General features: G+C 35.0%; 3 protein-coding genes and 1 non-coding gene across 4 annotated transcripts; 1 reads left to right on the top strand and 3 right to left on the bottom strand.

Moving 5' to 3' along the window:
• Positions 1-2,315: 2,315 nt before the first annotated feature.
• Positions 2,316-4,303, bottom strand: LOC107417607 (uncharacterized). Its single transcript, XM_016026215.4, has 3 exons — positions 3,481-4,303; positions 2,846-3,031; positions 2,316-2,727 (listed from the first exon to the last, which is right to left on the bottom strand). The coding sequence occupies exons 1-3, from the start codon at positions 4,036-4,038 to the stop codon at positions 2,443-2,445; spliced, it is 1,029 nt and encodes a 342-aa protein (XP_015881701.3). The 5' UTR covers positions 4,039-4,303; the 3' UTR covers positions 2,316-2,442.
• Positions 4,304-6,715: 2,412 nt separating this feature from the next.
• TRNAS-GCU (transfer RNA serine (anticodon GCU)) lies at positions 6,716-6,797 on the top strand. The gene has a single exon. It is a non-coding gene; the product is annotated as a tRNA-Ser (tRNA).
• Positions 6,798-7,148: 351 nt separating this feature from the next.
• LOC107417581 (transcription factor MYB83) lies at positions 7,149-9,645 on the bottom strand. Its single transcript, XM_016026187.4, has 2 exons — positions 9,252-9,645; positions 7,149-8,577 (listed from the first exon to the last, which is right to left on the bottom strand). The coding sequence occupies exons 1-2, from the start codon at positions 9,578-9,580 to the stop codon at positions 7,818-7,820; spliced, it is 1,089 nt and encodes a 362-aa protein (XP_015881673.3). The 5' UTR covers positions 9,581-9,645; the 3' UTR covers positions 7,149-7,817.
• Positions 9,646-12,788: 3,143 nt separating this feature from the next.
• LOC107417622 (ATP synthase subunit O, mitochondrial) lies at positions 12,789-15,700 on the bottom strand. The gene is made up of 6 exons (XM_025073656.3): positions 15,471-15,700; positions 14,841-14,891; positions 14,158-14,401; positions 13,724-13,836; positions 13,236-13,322; positions 12,789-13,146 (listed from the first exon to the last, which is right to left on the bottom strand). Exons 1-6 carry the CDS (start codon positions 15,597-15,599, stop codon positions 13,018-13,020), a joined length of 753 nt encoding a protein of 250 aa, XP_024929424.1. The 5' UTR covers positions 15,600-15,700; the 3' UTR covers positions 12,789-13,017.
• Positions 15,701-17,002: the final 1,302 nt, after the last annotated feature.

The following is a 17,002-nucleotide window of genomic DNA, read 5'->3' as shown; positions in this document are numbered from 1 at the left end:
CTGCAGCTAAACCATTAGATAGCATAGCTCGTAACGTGGAGTTACACATTGGCACTTGGCAAGGTAAAGTCAACTTCTCCATTGCTCCTATGGATGATTTTGATATTGTACTTGGCATGGAATTTCTTAGGCAATTCAATGTGGTACCACTCCCTCGCTACAACACGGTGTGTATAATGGAGGGAGGCCCTTGCATGATTCCAACGATGCACAAGCCAAGTACTTCCAACCGCCTCTCCGCCATGCAACTCAAGAAAGGAGTAAAGAAAGGAGAGCCTACATTCCTTGCTACTCTACGCGAGGAAGGAGAGGTTACTTCCAAGGAGCCACCGAAGGAGGTTAGCCAAGTCCTCAAGGAGTTCAAAGATGTCATGCCACCCGAGCTACCTAAAAGACTTCCATCAAGGAGGGAGGTGGATCATTGCATCAACTTGGAGCCCGGTGCCAAACCACCCGCAATGGCACCATGTCGCATGTCTCCCCCGGAGCTAAAGGAGGAGCTACATCTACGGCACTTTGTGAGTGCCAATCAACATGATTGGGCAAAAATGCTAGATGTTGCCCAATTCTCCTACAACTTGCAAAGGAGCGAGTCCACCAATCGGAGTCCATTCGAGTTAGCCACGGGGCAACAACCACTCACTCCACAAACACTCGTTACCAAGTATGGAGGAAGGAGTCCTGCCGCATTCAAGGTTGCCAAAAGTTGGCATGAACAAGTGGACTTAGCAAGGTCGTACCTCCATAAGGCCACCAAGAAAATGAAGAAATGGGCGGATGCCAAAAGAAGGCACGTGGAGTATCAAGTGGGAGACTTGGTGTTCATCAAAATCCTTTCATCCCAACACAAGTCTACCCGAGGACTACACAAAGGCCTTGTTCGCCGATACAAGGGACCATTTCCAATCGTCAAGAAGGTGGGCAAGGTATCTTATAAGGTGGAGTTACCTCCTACACTCAAACTTCACCCGGTCTTCCATGTAAGTTGTCTGAAACCATACTACAAGGATGAGGAAGACCAAACAAGAGGGGAGTCCAAGCGAGCACCAATAGGGGTCTACAACACTTATGACAAGGATGTGGAGAGCATCTTAGCTGATCGAGTAGTTCGTGGAAGGGACAACCATCCGAGTCATGAGTACTTGGTGAAATGGAAGGGACTTCCCGATAGCGAAGCAAGTTGGGAACCTGCTATCGCGCTTTGGCAATTTGAAGATCATATCAAGAGGTTCCATGAAGCAAGCTCGACGAGGACGTCGACGGCATAGGTGGGGGAGAATGTCACAGTTGGGGCATTTCATCAAACACTTGGTGAGCATTCTCTCCATTTTGGGCCTTATAATCCATTTTGGGCCTTACAATGGGCCAAGCACCTAGAGTAGTGTAGAATTCTCTAGAACATTATGGAGAACTCTAGGTCAAGCCATGTATATATCCATTTCTAGATGTTTCTTTAGATATTTTTGTAAAGGAGGTGGAAAGGATCTAGACACCCATTCTCTACCGTAGGATTAAAGCAATTATAGCCGTAGGATCAAACTTTGTAAGCCTATAAATAGGTGGAGGCCTCATTTGGCCAAACCATCCAAGAATCCAAGAACATCCCATCTATACTTGTAAAGCTCTCTTTCAAGCAATACACTTTCATTCTCCCAAACTCTCTTTGTCCTATAGCTTTCTTTGTTTAGCTTTCTCTTTTAGTGGGCAAAAGGCTTACTTAGTTGCAACAAAGGGTCGGAATAGCAACTAAGGCCGCACGGCTTGAAGGGTAAACAAACAAGTCCGTGACAGTAGGAAGCCTATGTTGGGTTTTGCAGAGAATCTTAAGTCAATCCGTATATATGCAGTACATCATATGTTTGCATCTCCTTGATCAGTTACGTACTTAACAATATATATATATATATATATGTGTGTGTGTGTGTGTGTGTGTGTGTGTGTACATGTATATATATATTAATATATATAGGTGGTAACAGAGTAACACCAGTTTCTCAATCCCTCATCATATTCATCCAAAAATGTCACAAAACAGCATGTGAATAATATATTCCACAATTCATTTATCAAATTATATACTTACTGCAAGAAATTCATACCAATCCGAAATGATACAAAAGATTTGTGGTATATAGTAATTATGTCACATTGTGTTGGCCTGTTGGGAATTCTCAACCAGGTAATGGTCATGATAATGAATAACAGGGTATATATAGGTTTGCCTCATCTTGTGCGACAAAATTAAACTAAGTTTTGTAATTTGCCTCATCTTGTGCGACAAAATTAAACTATGTTTGTAATACTTACAAAACTCGTTAAGCAAAAAATAATTATATATCTTGTAATTGCCAAGACATGAAGAGAGATCTGTTCAATCGGTTTTGTTTTTAAATCTGATCTTCTTTTACTTTCATTTTTTTACCATTGATAGATAGATGAAGATTATATGAGTGTGCAGGTGCTGTTGAATGCTTGGGTTCGGTGCTTCTTATCATAAGACCTGTGAAGGAGCAATAAACATTGAGCTTGGTGATGAAATTTGGGCTTGACAAGGTTCCAAACAACTCGGAAATAAGAGTTGAATCTCAAACGAACAACCACAGGCAAACCCTCCCCTGACTCCAACATGTCTTCCATGCTTCTTCCTGCTCCATAAAGTGGCTTGTTCCTCGTTCCCACGTACAAATGAAATCTTGTTGACCCACTCTCTGCATATAGCTTTGGACCCTACACACATATCAATTTAGTCCCATATTACAGACATGGATATAAATCCCCATATATATATATATATATATATATGTATGTATAAATATATTAATCAATTAATGATCTGCATGCTTACATGTGCTAAGGCCAAAGGTAGGCGTCCAAAAGACATTTCCATGGTTGGAGGATGAATATGAAGGCCAAAGAGCTTAGATTTGTTGTCTATTATTAGATTTATAGAACAATTGCAGGTCAGGATCTTGGTTGTGACCCCTGAACCATCCACTCCTTCTGCTAGCCCAAATGCACGAATTCCTGCCATCTGTACTATTGTAGTAATTGTATCAGTAATCAAATTCAGGGCAAAGTCCCTTGCATGGGAAGGGATGGGAGATAACTAAAAAATATAAAAGAAGATCATCCTAGTTTAATATATTCTTTTTGGGTTTTTCTTTTTTATTTATTTATTTATTATTATCTTTTTTTGGGTTGAAAGCAAGTTCTAAGATGATCATCTAGTAAAGATCTTGCATTTTTATCACCAAAAAAAAAAAAAAATGTAATGATCTTGCATTTGGATAGTATTCCAAAGTATTGGGCCTCTTCTAGGCCCAAAATTGTTTAACCGGGATCTTTTTGGCAAATGTTAAAAAAGTACCTGCTTCAAAACTTTGGCAACATATACGACATGTTCGATTAAAAAACGATATATGTTTAGCTAATGTTGGAAATCAATGCCATTACTGATCTACCATTCAAAACCAAATGTACCTTGATGGAGACTTTTGGAGGTGCAGGTTTTGTGGCAATATAGAAGACAAGCAAAGCAATCCAAAAGCTCAACATTGCCCTCCAGCATATCTGCAAACAAATCCACACACTCGAATCCGAATTCCTGTAAGAGCAATACCTCTTCCACCACCCTGGTCTTCTTTTCCCATAAAATGAGTAGTAGTCCTCATCATCATCATCATCATCATTGTCATCATGATCACCACAGTGAACTCTATGATCAACAATGATCAAACGGTTGTGATCACCGTTCTCAGTAGTCCCGGTGGCATGGCTACGAGCATCGTAAGAGATCTTCTTCTCATGGTGCAAGAAGTAGTGGTTGGATCCACGAGAAGAAGAGTGTGAAAGAGCCAAACGAGAGGTTTCGTGGGTCGGATTGGTTTCGTTACGAACCGGGGAATGGAATGCGGATTCGGTGGTGGTGTTTCGGATATCGGCGCTGTTTGCATGGGAAATGGTTGATGGGCTTTGAACGTAGTACGCACATGGGTAAGAGTGAAACAGAGCTTCTTGGTCCTCATGAAGACCCTCCATTTCTATGCAAACTCAGAGACAGAGTGAGAGACAGACACAGAGAGAGAGAGAGAGAGAGAGAGAGAGTTTTATGTGATATGGAGAAAAGGGTTTTTTGGAGGGTTTTTAAGAAGGATAAAGATAAAGCAAATTGCTTTTGAGGAGGAGAGTGGGGTGGTGGCTTGGCGTTTAGGCTATGAGCCATTTTTATAATCGAAACAGAGTAGTATTGTGCTTTTTCTATTTTCAATTTGCTTGCTAGTAAAGATTGTAAGGTCTACGTATATTTTCAATAAAAGAAATAATAAATAATTTATTACAAACTTTACGAATAATGTATATCCATGTTACAATTATTTCACCTTCAATTGGACCCGAATTCATTCAATGATCATCAAGTTTTCCAAAGAAGAAAAAGATGAAAAAACCAAATGGTCCACTCCATATATAACCTCTCCCCAGTTGATATTTTTTGTCCTGATGTTACTTTTGCATATGACAATAATGGGACATAGTCAGATGGTTTGCATATGACAATAATGGAACAGAGTCAGATAGATTATTCAGTCACGGATAACGGTGAAAATTTGTCATTTAAAAAAATATATATATATATCAGAGAGAAACTAGCCACAATTGAAGATTGAAAAGATTGTAACCCCAATTATTCGTTAAAGAAGAAACCCCACTTTCTGACAGAAGAGCCAATTTGATCAGAATAAACAGTAGAGATATTTTCAATTGCACCTAAATTTCTAGACAAGCAATTAATCAGTTGGATATATATAAATGATATTAAAAAAAATGTTTTTTTTTTTAGGGACAAAATTAAAAATTCCCATACTCCAAAACAAGGCTAGCTGCTTCATATTCACGAGGCTAATGGGACCCTAGTGGAGCCAGCCGGACTAGCTTTATACGAAATCTAATCCGATAATTATGGAAGACATGGGTCTTTGTTTAGTCCTCCCAGTATTTGCTTTACACCGAATTGTCTCTCTCTTTTTACATCTTAGGAATGATAGCAAAGTAAGCACGCTTTATATACCCATTAACTCCCTTTCTTTTTCAACCCTTATTTATTTATTTTTTATTCTTTTTACTTTTTATTTATGAAAAAAGACTTGGATCTCTGAGCTCAGATCAAGGGTCAGAAAACATATTATACTATATTCGCATTGATTTTACCATGCTAATAGCTACTCCATTCTATTTTTTCTTTTTTCTCTATATTTTATTCATAGATATATATTATGTAAAAATATCATGTTTCAGTGCACATTCATGCACTTGATCATAATACCAATTGTTAATTTGCAAGTATTAATCAAAATGAGTATATATCTATGATGACCTTCACCTTTAATAGTAAAACTTAATCAGTAATACTAGAGAGAGAGAGAGAGAGAGATTAACAAGCACTAAAAATGCAAAATTGATCGAATATTAATTGCTTTGTTTTAAAGAGAAAAAAAAAATGGATGGATTGAAAGAGGAGGCATGTATGGTCATGATTGTAAGGTAACATTGAGAAGAAGGGATATAATACATAATGTAAATTAAAATATTTGGAAAAACTAGAGCTTTTGCTTTTACACCAAGACATTATGATCGAATTGCACTCACTACCATCATCATCATCACCAAAATATAATATTTCTCTCTTTTTTCTTGCTCAGTGCCAGATCTCACTCGTTGATAAGCCTTCTCTGCCATCTCTAATAAGGCTCCAAGCTGAAAAAGATAAAAAAATGAAACAATAAAAAAAATAAAGCACCATAATGTTATACAAATGTTCCTCAGGGGTAAACCAGGTCCTTTTGCTAGAAAAAGGAAATTTGAAAGGTCACAATAGTTTTTTAAATTAGAATTCAAATATTGTTCAATCTTTTCAATTGATAGGATATTGGATAAGACTGCACAGAGTGATGCCAAGGAAAGGGGCAATTTTTATTCCAAGTAACAATTATACAATTGGGAATTCTGGAACAGTGTACCTTCCTCTCTTTTAATTTCCAATTGAAATATTGATCCACTTTTAATTTCACTGTTGCCAAAAAGTATGTACATGTATGTACAACACTGTATTAGAGCATTGGATTTTGATATGTACATGTATCTACAACACTGTATTAGAGCATTGGATTTTTATTTTTTTATTTTTTTTTTGGTCCCCTTCCTTTTAGGTTGTGAAAAGTAGGAGGAACCGAGGAAGTTCACATGTCTCCCCCTTATGGGACAATTACTAGGAAAGCGAATGTTATTTTTCTACCTCCATTTTCACCCTTTTAGAATCATTTTTTCCATCCACTTTCAAACCTTTCACTTTCTCCTTTTCATATATATGTTCACTCTAACACCCTGCAAGTTCACTAGCGGGGATTAAAAACGACCTGAGGAAGATATAAAATTAATATTTCAAGGAAATAATAGATGAAGTTCCAAGGTATTGTGGCCAATTCATGATCCATTTTTACAGTTTTATATACTTCAATAACATTACAAAAATATGGTCAAATATCCTTACCCTCTCAAGTAGTGATTGAAAATGATGTTACTTGTAAGCAAAACAACTATGAGGCCCAATAACTATGTATGAGGGCTAGAAGATTCGGTTAAAACAGAAACTTGGGCCACTGTGAGCCCAAGTCTAGTAATTCAATAGTTATAATATGTCAATACTGAAAGATACCATTACGTCGCTTTGGCCGAGTGGTTAAGGCGTGTGCCTGCTAAGTACATAGGGTTTCCCCGCGAGAGTTCGAATCTCTCAGGCGACGACTTAAAATTTTTTATTTATTTATTTATTTAAATTCGGAATCTCTTTCCATTAAATTAATGGAGAGGAGAAAATTAGTTCATGCATGTAAGCACATAAAAGTTACATATTGGAGGAAATGGGGCTCTTTTTTCGGTCCTACAGTTGACTAATATATATGTTACATCCTCCTCTAATTTTTTGTTCTGAGTGTCTTTGCATTATAAATTAATGAAGAGAAGAAAATTAGTTCATGCACATAAAAGCTACATAGTGGAGGAGTTGGTCCGAACATACCAAAATCAACTAGAGTGAGAGTGATAACAGAGAGAGATTTGCAAATATGTTTATTTTGTTCGTTATTAACGTTTCTTTTACATGACATGAGGGTGTGTTTATAACAATTTCCTTCACTTCCTCATTATTCTAATATTGTACATAAAAACAAAAACAAAAACGAAAAAACAAAATATTCACCAAACTAATCTTCTTTTTCTTCTACATTTTTTTTTTTTTTTTTTTTTTTTATGTACTCTCATCTCCTACTACTCACATTTCTCTTCATGCATAGCTAGGAACGATGATTATTTGCAACCCACCAATTCCCTGCAAAATGCCCCCAAACGGCCTGAAAAAGAGCAAATCAAGTTACATACAACAATTACAATTTCCTGTCTTTCTATTCCCTGATCATATATTTGTGTATATATCTATATATATATCCTCCATATTGCTATTATTGATCTTTGTCCTAATTGATAACAATAGAAAACCACTTTGTAAAAAAAAAAAAAAAAAAAAAATTATATATGGAATAAAAGAATCAACCAAAAAGCTTTTTGAAAGAGAGCAAGAAGAAGAAAAAACTTCGTGAGGTGTGTTTGAGAGGGAAGAAAAAAAAAGAAAAAAAAAGAAATGGTTTGCCAAAAACTCTTTCCACAGGATGTGGTAGATCGTTTTGGAAGGGAGAGAAAAGAAAAGAAGATTCAGAGAGAAAAAATAAAAAGTGGGGATCCAAATCCAAAATAGCAGTAGAGGCCAGTTATTCAACTTGGAAATCAAGGAAAGGAAAAGAAGAAATATCTTGCATCAAACCCTCCAAATCCCATTCTCCCATTCTTAAGTTTTCTCCTTGTCCATGATTTCCAAACCCAAACATATTGCTGCCTTGATGATGATGATGATGATGATGATGATCTCCTTTGAAGCTGAAGTCAGTGTTATTGAAGCAACTATTATTCAAGTGGTCGATGTTGCTTTTCACTTGGTCAATTTGACCATTATTATTGTTATTGTTGATCTCTAATTCAATATTGCTTCTACTCTCCAGTGGAGGAAGACATAGATCTCTTTCGAAACCCATGATAATCTTCTCTGGCTGATCTTGATGATGATCAATTCCATTGTAATAATCTCCTATAAGTCCATTCCCAACACCAACTTGTTCCAAGCATGAAGGAATTGTGTTTAACAATCTGTCCGCATGGGTTAGGTCATATCGACTATCGAGAAAAGAGAATGGATCCAACTGGTAATTACCAGTAGTAGCTTGCATGGATGCTGATGATGAACATGAAGAATCCATGTGCATGGAGATCATGTCATGGTCATGGATATTGGGCATCATTCCACCTCCTGATGCAATAACATCTAAGGGATCCGATGAGTAATTACTATCATTTGGAGAGGATGTGGAATTGTTGTTGTTGTTGTTTTTCAACCTTTTCTTCAATGTTGAATTCCAAAAATTCTTGATTTCATTGTCAGTTCTTCCTGGAAGACGAGCCGCAATCTGTGACCACCTGAATTGTATATGAGAAAGAAAGAAAGAAAAGAATTGGAAAAAAACAGAATTGAAAATGTTGTAGCATGCAATATATAACACGAGTTAAGAGAAGAGGCAAACTGCATGCATGCATGTATTGTAGGATTGAATATTAATCGTTCGAGCTTTACAAGTAAAACTGATGTGCAAATGAAGTTATACAGACGAACTATGAAATGTTATGGATTATTAATTTGACTTAGTTTAGGCTGATTATTTTAATTTTCTGGATCATACAAAAATAGATATATAAATGGAGGCCAAGCTCCGAAACCCTTTCTCTCTAATGTAAGAAAGATTAACCAAGTACATACTAGCAGGAAAACGGATTTAGAAAATTAATCTCTGAAGAATCTATACCTACTCTGTATGAATCGGTGAAGCTAATCTCTGTTTAAGATTTTTTATTGGTGTTTGATTAACAATCGATGATCCACTTTCAGTATATATTCACAATAGAAACCTTCTCAATGGAGGCAACATTAATTCTAGTAGGCTAATACTAATTACAGCACAAGCAATTAGTGTTAACATGTGTATGTATTTAGAATAATACATGCTCATTACATGTAAATCAATTGTTTATCCATGTGATATTAATGTTGAGCCACTTGATCTATTAATATATATATATATATATATGAAATTTACCTGTTGCCAAGCATTGAATGCAAATGAACGATAAGGTCTTCTTCTTGGGATGAAAAAGCACCACGCTTGAGGTCGGGCCTCAAGTAATTAATCCAACGAAGACGACAACTCTTTCCACACCTTTGAAGACCAGCATTCCTGGCAATATCACTCCAGCAGCCTTGTCCATTGCTCAACATGTATCTCATCAGCTTCTCATCTTCTTCTGGCGACCACAAACCCTTCCTCAGCTTGCTCTTATTATTATTGTTGTTGTTGTTGTTGTTAGTATTGCTATTGTTATTTACGAGTGCTCTGTCCTTGATCCCCATTGAATCAGGCTTTCTCATTGGCGGTTTTTGAAATATGGTATTGGGAAACCCAGCTAATTTAGTCCTTGTTTCTTTAAGTGGGTTTGATGGAGATCTGAGAGGAACATATATATATAGGATTGAAAATATATATGTTTGAATATAAAAGAAAATAAAGAGAGAGAGAGAGAGAGAGACAAGGCTTCTTGGAGTGGTAATGGTGATGATGATGCAGATGGGTTTGTGGGGCTTGCTTGGATTAATTAGAATAATATAATATAAATCAAATTATGAGAGAGAAGTAATATACAGAGAATACATTTAAACATTTTTATGTTTGTTGGTTGACGGGTGGAGTGGGAAACGGATTGGAGGGGGACCTCCATTCCATGGGGGGGAGAGAGAGAGAGAGAGAGAGAGAGATTATTATGTGCAGTGTAAGCAAAAATGTAGCTGTCTCATATAGAAAAGATGATGAAGATTATAATTACCTTGTGAGTGAAGAAAAATATATGCATCCGAAAAAGACAAGAAAGAGTCAAACACAAGAAGACCAACCATCTCATTCTTTCTTCTCCATCATCTCTCTCTCTCTCTCTATCTATCTATCTCTCTCCCTCTCTCTCTCTAATCTACACGTGAATTCCACGTTTAAACCTAGACCACTAGAGAGAGAAAACAAACAACAAGATCTAGAGAGAGAGAGTATATATGTGAATGTACTTTTGGTACACTTTGCTGCCTCAAAAAGTGTTTTTTTCGCATTTGAAATATGTTTCTCTTTTACTATTCTCTTCTTCTCTGCTTTAGGATGTTTTTCTATTTGATCTCTTCTCTTGCATGACGATTATTTTATTAAGACAACAACCAAACATGCTTCTCTAACACATTACGTTCATCTATATATTGATAAAAAGGAAAGAAACCCCATTATAATTATTTTGTCTTTTTAGGACTACATACAACCTATAAACTACTACTTATGCAAACTCAAGCATATATAAATATATATATATATATATATATATCTAACCAATTGAGGAAATATTTTCAATATATGAATTTTGAATGCCCCAAGTAAAACGAAAGTAGTTGAAAGAGTTGGCCAACTCTCTAGCTAGATGATTTACAGTTTTCGTGTTTAATTTCTTGTCCATAAAATGGACATGCAACTTCTATTATTATATATGCAGATCAATATAATTAATAAAAACATATATAACAAGCTTGGTAAATTAATGGTAGACAATATTATACAAATATTTATGTATATAGATTGGATAGGTTTGCTAGCTGTATAAATGATATTGATCAAGTAGTTTTCCTTGTCATGTAAATATATGTTTATATCTGTTAAGGGATTTGTACTTAACTACGACTTGCCATTAAAGACTCTATACGTGTAATCATATCCAAAATCATTCTTCCGGACCATCCCCATCATTGTTGTTAATTGCTTAAATTGTGTTCAAACAATACAGATTTATCTACACCAAAAATGCCAATAAACCAGTCCAAAATCCAATTCAAAACTAGCTAATTGTGCATTATCTATGTCTTCCGATAATATTATATAAATATATATATATATATATATAAATATAAATATATATATATATAAATAAATATAAATATAAATATATATATATATATAAATATATATATATATATATATATATATATAACATTAATTAGATATTGTTTATATATCTGGCTTTTTGATTTGCTTCTGAATATGGTCGCTAGTTTCTCTTCATGTCATTTCTTCCACCAAAAGCATACTTTACTTCACATAATTCTAAACTATTTCCAGATCATATATGTAGTTCATAAATGTTCGACACTAATCTCATTCATTTCACATTTTTATGTACATATATATATATATAGTAGCTGTCAGAGATACAAATTTCCTTATCTCCTATGTTTCTGTAACAGGAATTCGCTTTCCTTACCTAATCCTGCTAGTCCTCCCAACATGCTGCATATATAAAATACAGGAAAATATATCTATATCATGGTAATGTTATGTGTCATGGGAAATCTATCTGCAGTCATTTTCCAAGCCAAAACAAAGTGTATAAAGGGAACAAGTCAGTCTTAGTCCATTCATGAAAATTTTAGAGGCAAATTCGTTATTTATGTGCCAACAAGGACTGCCGGCATTTTTTTCAGGGAAAAAAGTGAGTGAGTGGAAAACTCTCAAGCTACTCAAAATGTTCCTAAAGCTGCTTTTGTAATATCGACAGCTGTCCTGGATAAGGTCCATTTTGTTTTTGGTTCTGCTTATGAGCCTGCAGCAAGCAATGTCTGGTGCTTGGTTACAAAGACAAGAAAGACCAACTCACCTGTATTCATTTTATTTTACTACACCTTTGTACGACATAATTTTTGAATCTATTTCACATTTTGAGAATCTTCATTTCTTAATATGCAGCTTTTTTCTCCATTAAAATGACTTAGAAATCATGGGGTTCAAAAGCTGAACTACTCAAGAAACTCCCAGAGAAAAAAATGAAAAAATAAAAAGGTGAATACATCTGCCAGGTTTTCTCTCCCAGAAAAGGTTTGGCCCTTTTTTCCAACTTTAATTTGCAAATACATGATGATAGAAATAAAAAGGGCCATGGGATTAGAGCTTTCGAGAGTAAAAAAGTACATATATACACTTTAGTTCATCATTGCATTATCCACACCCTGTTCCTATCCGTGATCCAAGGGCATTGTTGCAAGATAAAAAGATAGGGTTCATTTAGAGAACAACCATTGTCAAATTTTAATTGACGTTTAAATCATGGGAAAAAATAACCGAAATCCAACAAAAAGAAACTTCATTATTTTAGTAGATCTCCAATAGGCATAGTAAAAGCAATTAGGAGCTTCGTTTGGGGCATTTGATGAGGCATTTAACATTTACCTTTATTCAGGAATCAACTCCCAGAACAAAAATCATATTAAGTTCATAGGTTTATCACTCTGAATCTGTAACTATTAAACACAAGCCCAGTTTTGTTCTAACAGATTTTTGACGATATGAAATAAATTTTTAAATTTATAACCAAAATTATCAGCAAAGCACTTGAAATTTCAATTTTTCAGTGGTGCCATTATACAAACCAACTGGTGTGCAGCAAACAAAAAAACATTTGAAAAACATTGCGACTATGCACTCTGTTCTAGAATTATGCGATCTCTCATTATAAACTTTGAGTAGCAAGTTGACTAGAAAAATTTATAACTTCAAGAATGAAAACCATCCAACTGAGTAGTCTATTGATAAATACCCAGAAAAAAGTGCACAAAAAAGCTTTTATTTGCAAATAGATGGCATCCCATAATGTGGCATTCCATCATATGTAAGATAACGTTCAAGCACAAGAATTCAATAATATTCTTTTCCTTCTCACACTGTCAACAGAAAACTGATACAGGACGGTAAGAGGTAGGGAGGCTGTCTTGGTCTAGCTCAACACCATTTAGAGGTTGCCAATTTGTATGGGTTCCCGCAAGTACCTCTCCATCTGACGTGCCCTAGTCTTGATGGACATGTCAAAAACTTTCTGCCCAAATTGTACCACTAGCCCACCCCAAATACTGGGATCAATCTGGCATTATGAAAGAAATTCAAAATTATATCCAATAATCCATTATACAAAGGTGCGTAAATAGTAAAGACGAGTTTTATGCTACATACCTTTTGTTCAATTGTAACCTTTTTCCCCTGTCCAAATATATCCTGGATTGTCTCCTGCAACTCTTTCTCCTCCTGAGGAGGAAGGGGCTGGTACAAAAATAACAAATAAATATGACTGTTAACAAAATCATACAGCAATCTGCCTAAAGCTGTCTGATAAAGCTCTTGTTTCTCATACAGAATAGCTAAAGCTGTCGCAGGTTTCATTTAAAAAACTATCCTTAAAGTGAAATAAAATCTTTACAAATTGAAGTTGTAACATCTTTTTCTTCGTGAAAACTTTATGATAAAATACCACCCATCCTATCAGAGATATATTTGACCACCCCCTCAAGAAATCATAACAAATACATGCCAAAGTTTCTTCAAAAACTGACGTATTTTAACTTTGAGAGAAATACCAGAGAATTAGCAACTGTAGAAGTTTAAAAGAAGCAGTCAATACATTCTTAGTAATAGAAAATTCCATAAATGAGACCGAAACTCACAATGACTGTTGTCACAATGGCTTTCAGTTCACCCTTATGTGCCATAGTCAACTCCGAAAATCTCTTTGCTATGCTTTCAATGAATCTTAACCTCCCATTCCCAGCCAGAATAACTATCATAAATTTAAGAAGTAATATTAAATATTAACATCTCTGGACATGTACATAACTAAAAAATTGGAAGTAAAACAAAATCTCAGAAAGAGCAAATAAACTAGAAAAGCAAAAACATAAAGAAAATGTAAATGAAACATATAACACGAAGATATTTATACAATATCATTCTCTTCTGTCAAGCAGAGGGGAAAAGTACAGAACAATTTAAATGAGTCTAAACTAGGTAAGTACAGTTATGAAAGATGCTACACAGAAACACAACCCAACTTCGATAAGAATTGACAATAACCAAAATTATTAACAGTAACTAATCATACCCAAGAAGTTCTTTGTAATATCCGAAAATTTAGCTTGATCAGCGATGTCAGTGATTGCGTTCACCCTAGTCTCTGCAGGTACCGACGAGTCCTTGGTGAACTGAGAAAATACAGGACTTTTCTTCGAAGCCTCAACAATTGTGAGAAGCTCAGACTCAACCTTGTCCAAAGCATTCGCTTTTACAGCTGAGAGGTACAAGGCAGAGGCATAGTTTCCAGAGCCTCCAAACAATGACAGAGGCACCTGGAATGTCACAGCAAGAGGAAAAGATAAAGTAAGATACATACTATTGCTAGTTTCACCAGGGAGAGAGAAAAAAAAAAATCAAATAAATAAAAAATAGAACATATTGATACAAGACTTTTTACAGTTTCAGGAAAATGACGCTTTTAACCATGTAACTATACAGAGAACAGAGACCTGTGAACATTAGATTAGCTGAGTAAATCAATCAATGGAAACCAAATTTATGGTTGAGCTTCTTATGTACAACTTAAAACAACTTCTAAGGTTCTCTAGCTATCAGGGCAACGAGACTTTTTCTTTTTAAGCAATATAAACGTTATCTTGTTTCATTGCCATCTATAACAATACATAACACAAATGATTCTTGGTTTGTAATTTATTCAAGTGAAGACTGCAGCACATTTGAAAACGCATTTAAGGCGAATAACTCAATTACCTTGATCTTTTCTTCCTTTTTCCCAGTTGCAGTGGCATAATTCCTTGACAACTGCAAACACAGATTGACCAAAAATTATGCAGCATTCAAATAAAGAACTGAATTTAATTAAGCATGACATTATTTTAAAGAACTTAATCATTAATTCTGAAACCTTCACAACATGCTGATGCTACGAAACATAATGAAAACATTCTCCAAATAATTGTCTCTTAGAAATACCCAGTTGAGTTCGTGTATTAATAAATAAAACCCAATGCTCGGAATCTGTTTTGCAAAGCAATTATAATATTAAAAATCATTCGTCTCAACAAAGAAACCAATTTCAATCTTTTTCACATCACTTGTGCAGTGTTCTAGAAACCAACAAGATGAAGACCATAATCTGCATTGCTCGGAACTCCAATGAAAGAATTCACATAAATTAATATAATTACTATTTCTAAGTGAATCCTATCTTCCAGGCCGCCAAAACTTGTTTGGGCAATAGCAGTAGATCGGAAACGGAAAATGAAAAAAAAAAAAAACAAAATTTAAACAAAAAGCACTTGAACAAAACTGTTTCATTTGCCTTCATATCTCCAAATTTTATTTTTTATTTTTTGTCTTTTTTCCAACTTTTTTGTTTACCTCGGAATTGGCGATAGTAGAGCAAAGCAGGGCTTCGCGGGGCGAGGATCTTTGGGCAGTGGAGATCGCATCCGATCTCAGAAGCTTAGCGAAAGGGAAGCTCGATCTGATACGACCAGCAAACGCCATTTTTACAGTTGGGGGAAAACCCTAAATTTTCTGATAGTTTCTCAGTAGCCAAACAGAATTTGGGAATATGATTCAAATGAACAGCTTGTTTCGGAGAAGAAAGAGTAGGGCTAGGCCAAGTAGTCAGCGATGGGCCTAGGCTCACACGTGCCGTGCAAAACAACCGTGTGAAATTCGGCCCTGGTTGTATACTGATTTTTCATTTGTGTATTCAGATACACAGTGGGCACAACAGTTGGCCCATATCGAGAGTGGACTATCACAAGGACTGTGTAAGTCTTTTTTTGGGCTTTTTAAAGTTCAATAGTAATCTTCCATTATTATAATGTGTAAAGATTCTCCAATAAAACAAGCTATAAAATTTTATGAGAGAAATAATATAATAGAAATTATAAAAATCATATAAGGATTTTGTTTCTTGTATTATTGTATTTTATAATTTGTGAATTCGACATTCCAGTGTCAGTCCACTGTACATGAGTGATTTTTGTTGGGGTCCTCAAATATTGTTACGCTTGTTTCATTTTTTATTTTTCCCGGGAAATCAAAATAAATAAATAAAATGTGGCATAGATTTTATTATATTAAAGAAAATTAAAATAATAAAATAGAAAAGAAAGCTAAAAAGGAAAATAGAAATCTTATCCTTATCTCAGATTCACATGTCACGCATTGTAATATAATATCCAGTCCTATGTAACTAGTATGCGGACGCATCCATTGGATCCAGTCTCTCTCTCTGTGCAATAGAGGCACAGAACGCCACGTGGAATCATTTGGGCCGCAAGTTTTGCTGTATTTGAACAGTGATAGCGACCTCTCTCAGCCCCTCTTATCCAAGTTTAACAAAATCATTCAATTTTATTTGTATTTTGTTTAAGCAATTTTAATCCATAGTTAATGTTATGCTAGACCGACATTTGGAACACTGTAGAAGCTTTTGTTTTCTGGCCATTACAAATTTATAATCCAACTGTCCCAATCCCCCAAAATATAATAAGATCCAATAAAAAAAAACTAAATTTATATAGAAAAGTTTTAAATGTTGTGAAAGAGTTATCTGATACTGAGATTTACATAAATTCAATAAAATATACTGTCTTTTGTTTTCGATATATTAATTATTATAGCTTTACATTTTATCGTTAATGTCATTCAAAATTGTAGCAAAATGGGAAGCGTTCAAATCAATAATGGAAAATAATTTTTTAGCAAAAACGGAGGAAGTGCTTTTATGTTTTCTTTTGCTTTGTTTTTATTTATTATTATTATTTTTTTTCATGGTGTTATTTGGTGTGTGGAATTCAATCCTTATACGCACGAAATTTTACAGAATTTTACACCAAATTGTAAAACGTAAGCACAGGCAATTGGTTTGTCACTTTATGTTTTACTATTCTAAT

Source organism: Ziziphus jujuba, chromosome 2, assembly GCF_031755915.1.
Source record: "Ziziphus jujuba cultivar Dongzao chromosome 2, ASM3175591v1".
Classification (NCBI taxonomy): Eukaryota; Viridiplantae; Streptophyta; class Magnoliopsida; order Rosales; family Rhamnaceae; genus Ziziphus; species Ziziphus jujuba.
The sequence above is the reverse complement of the archived record's forward strand: the minus strand, read 5'-3'. Positions and strand labels throughout refer to the sequence as shown.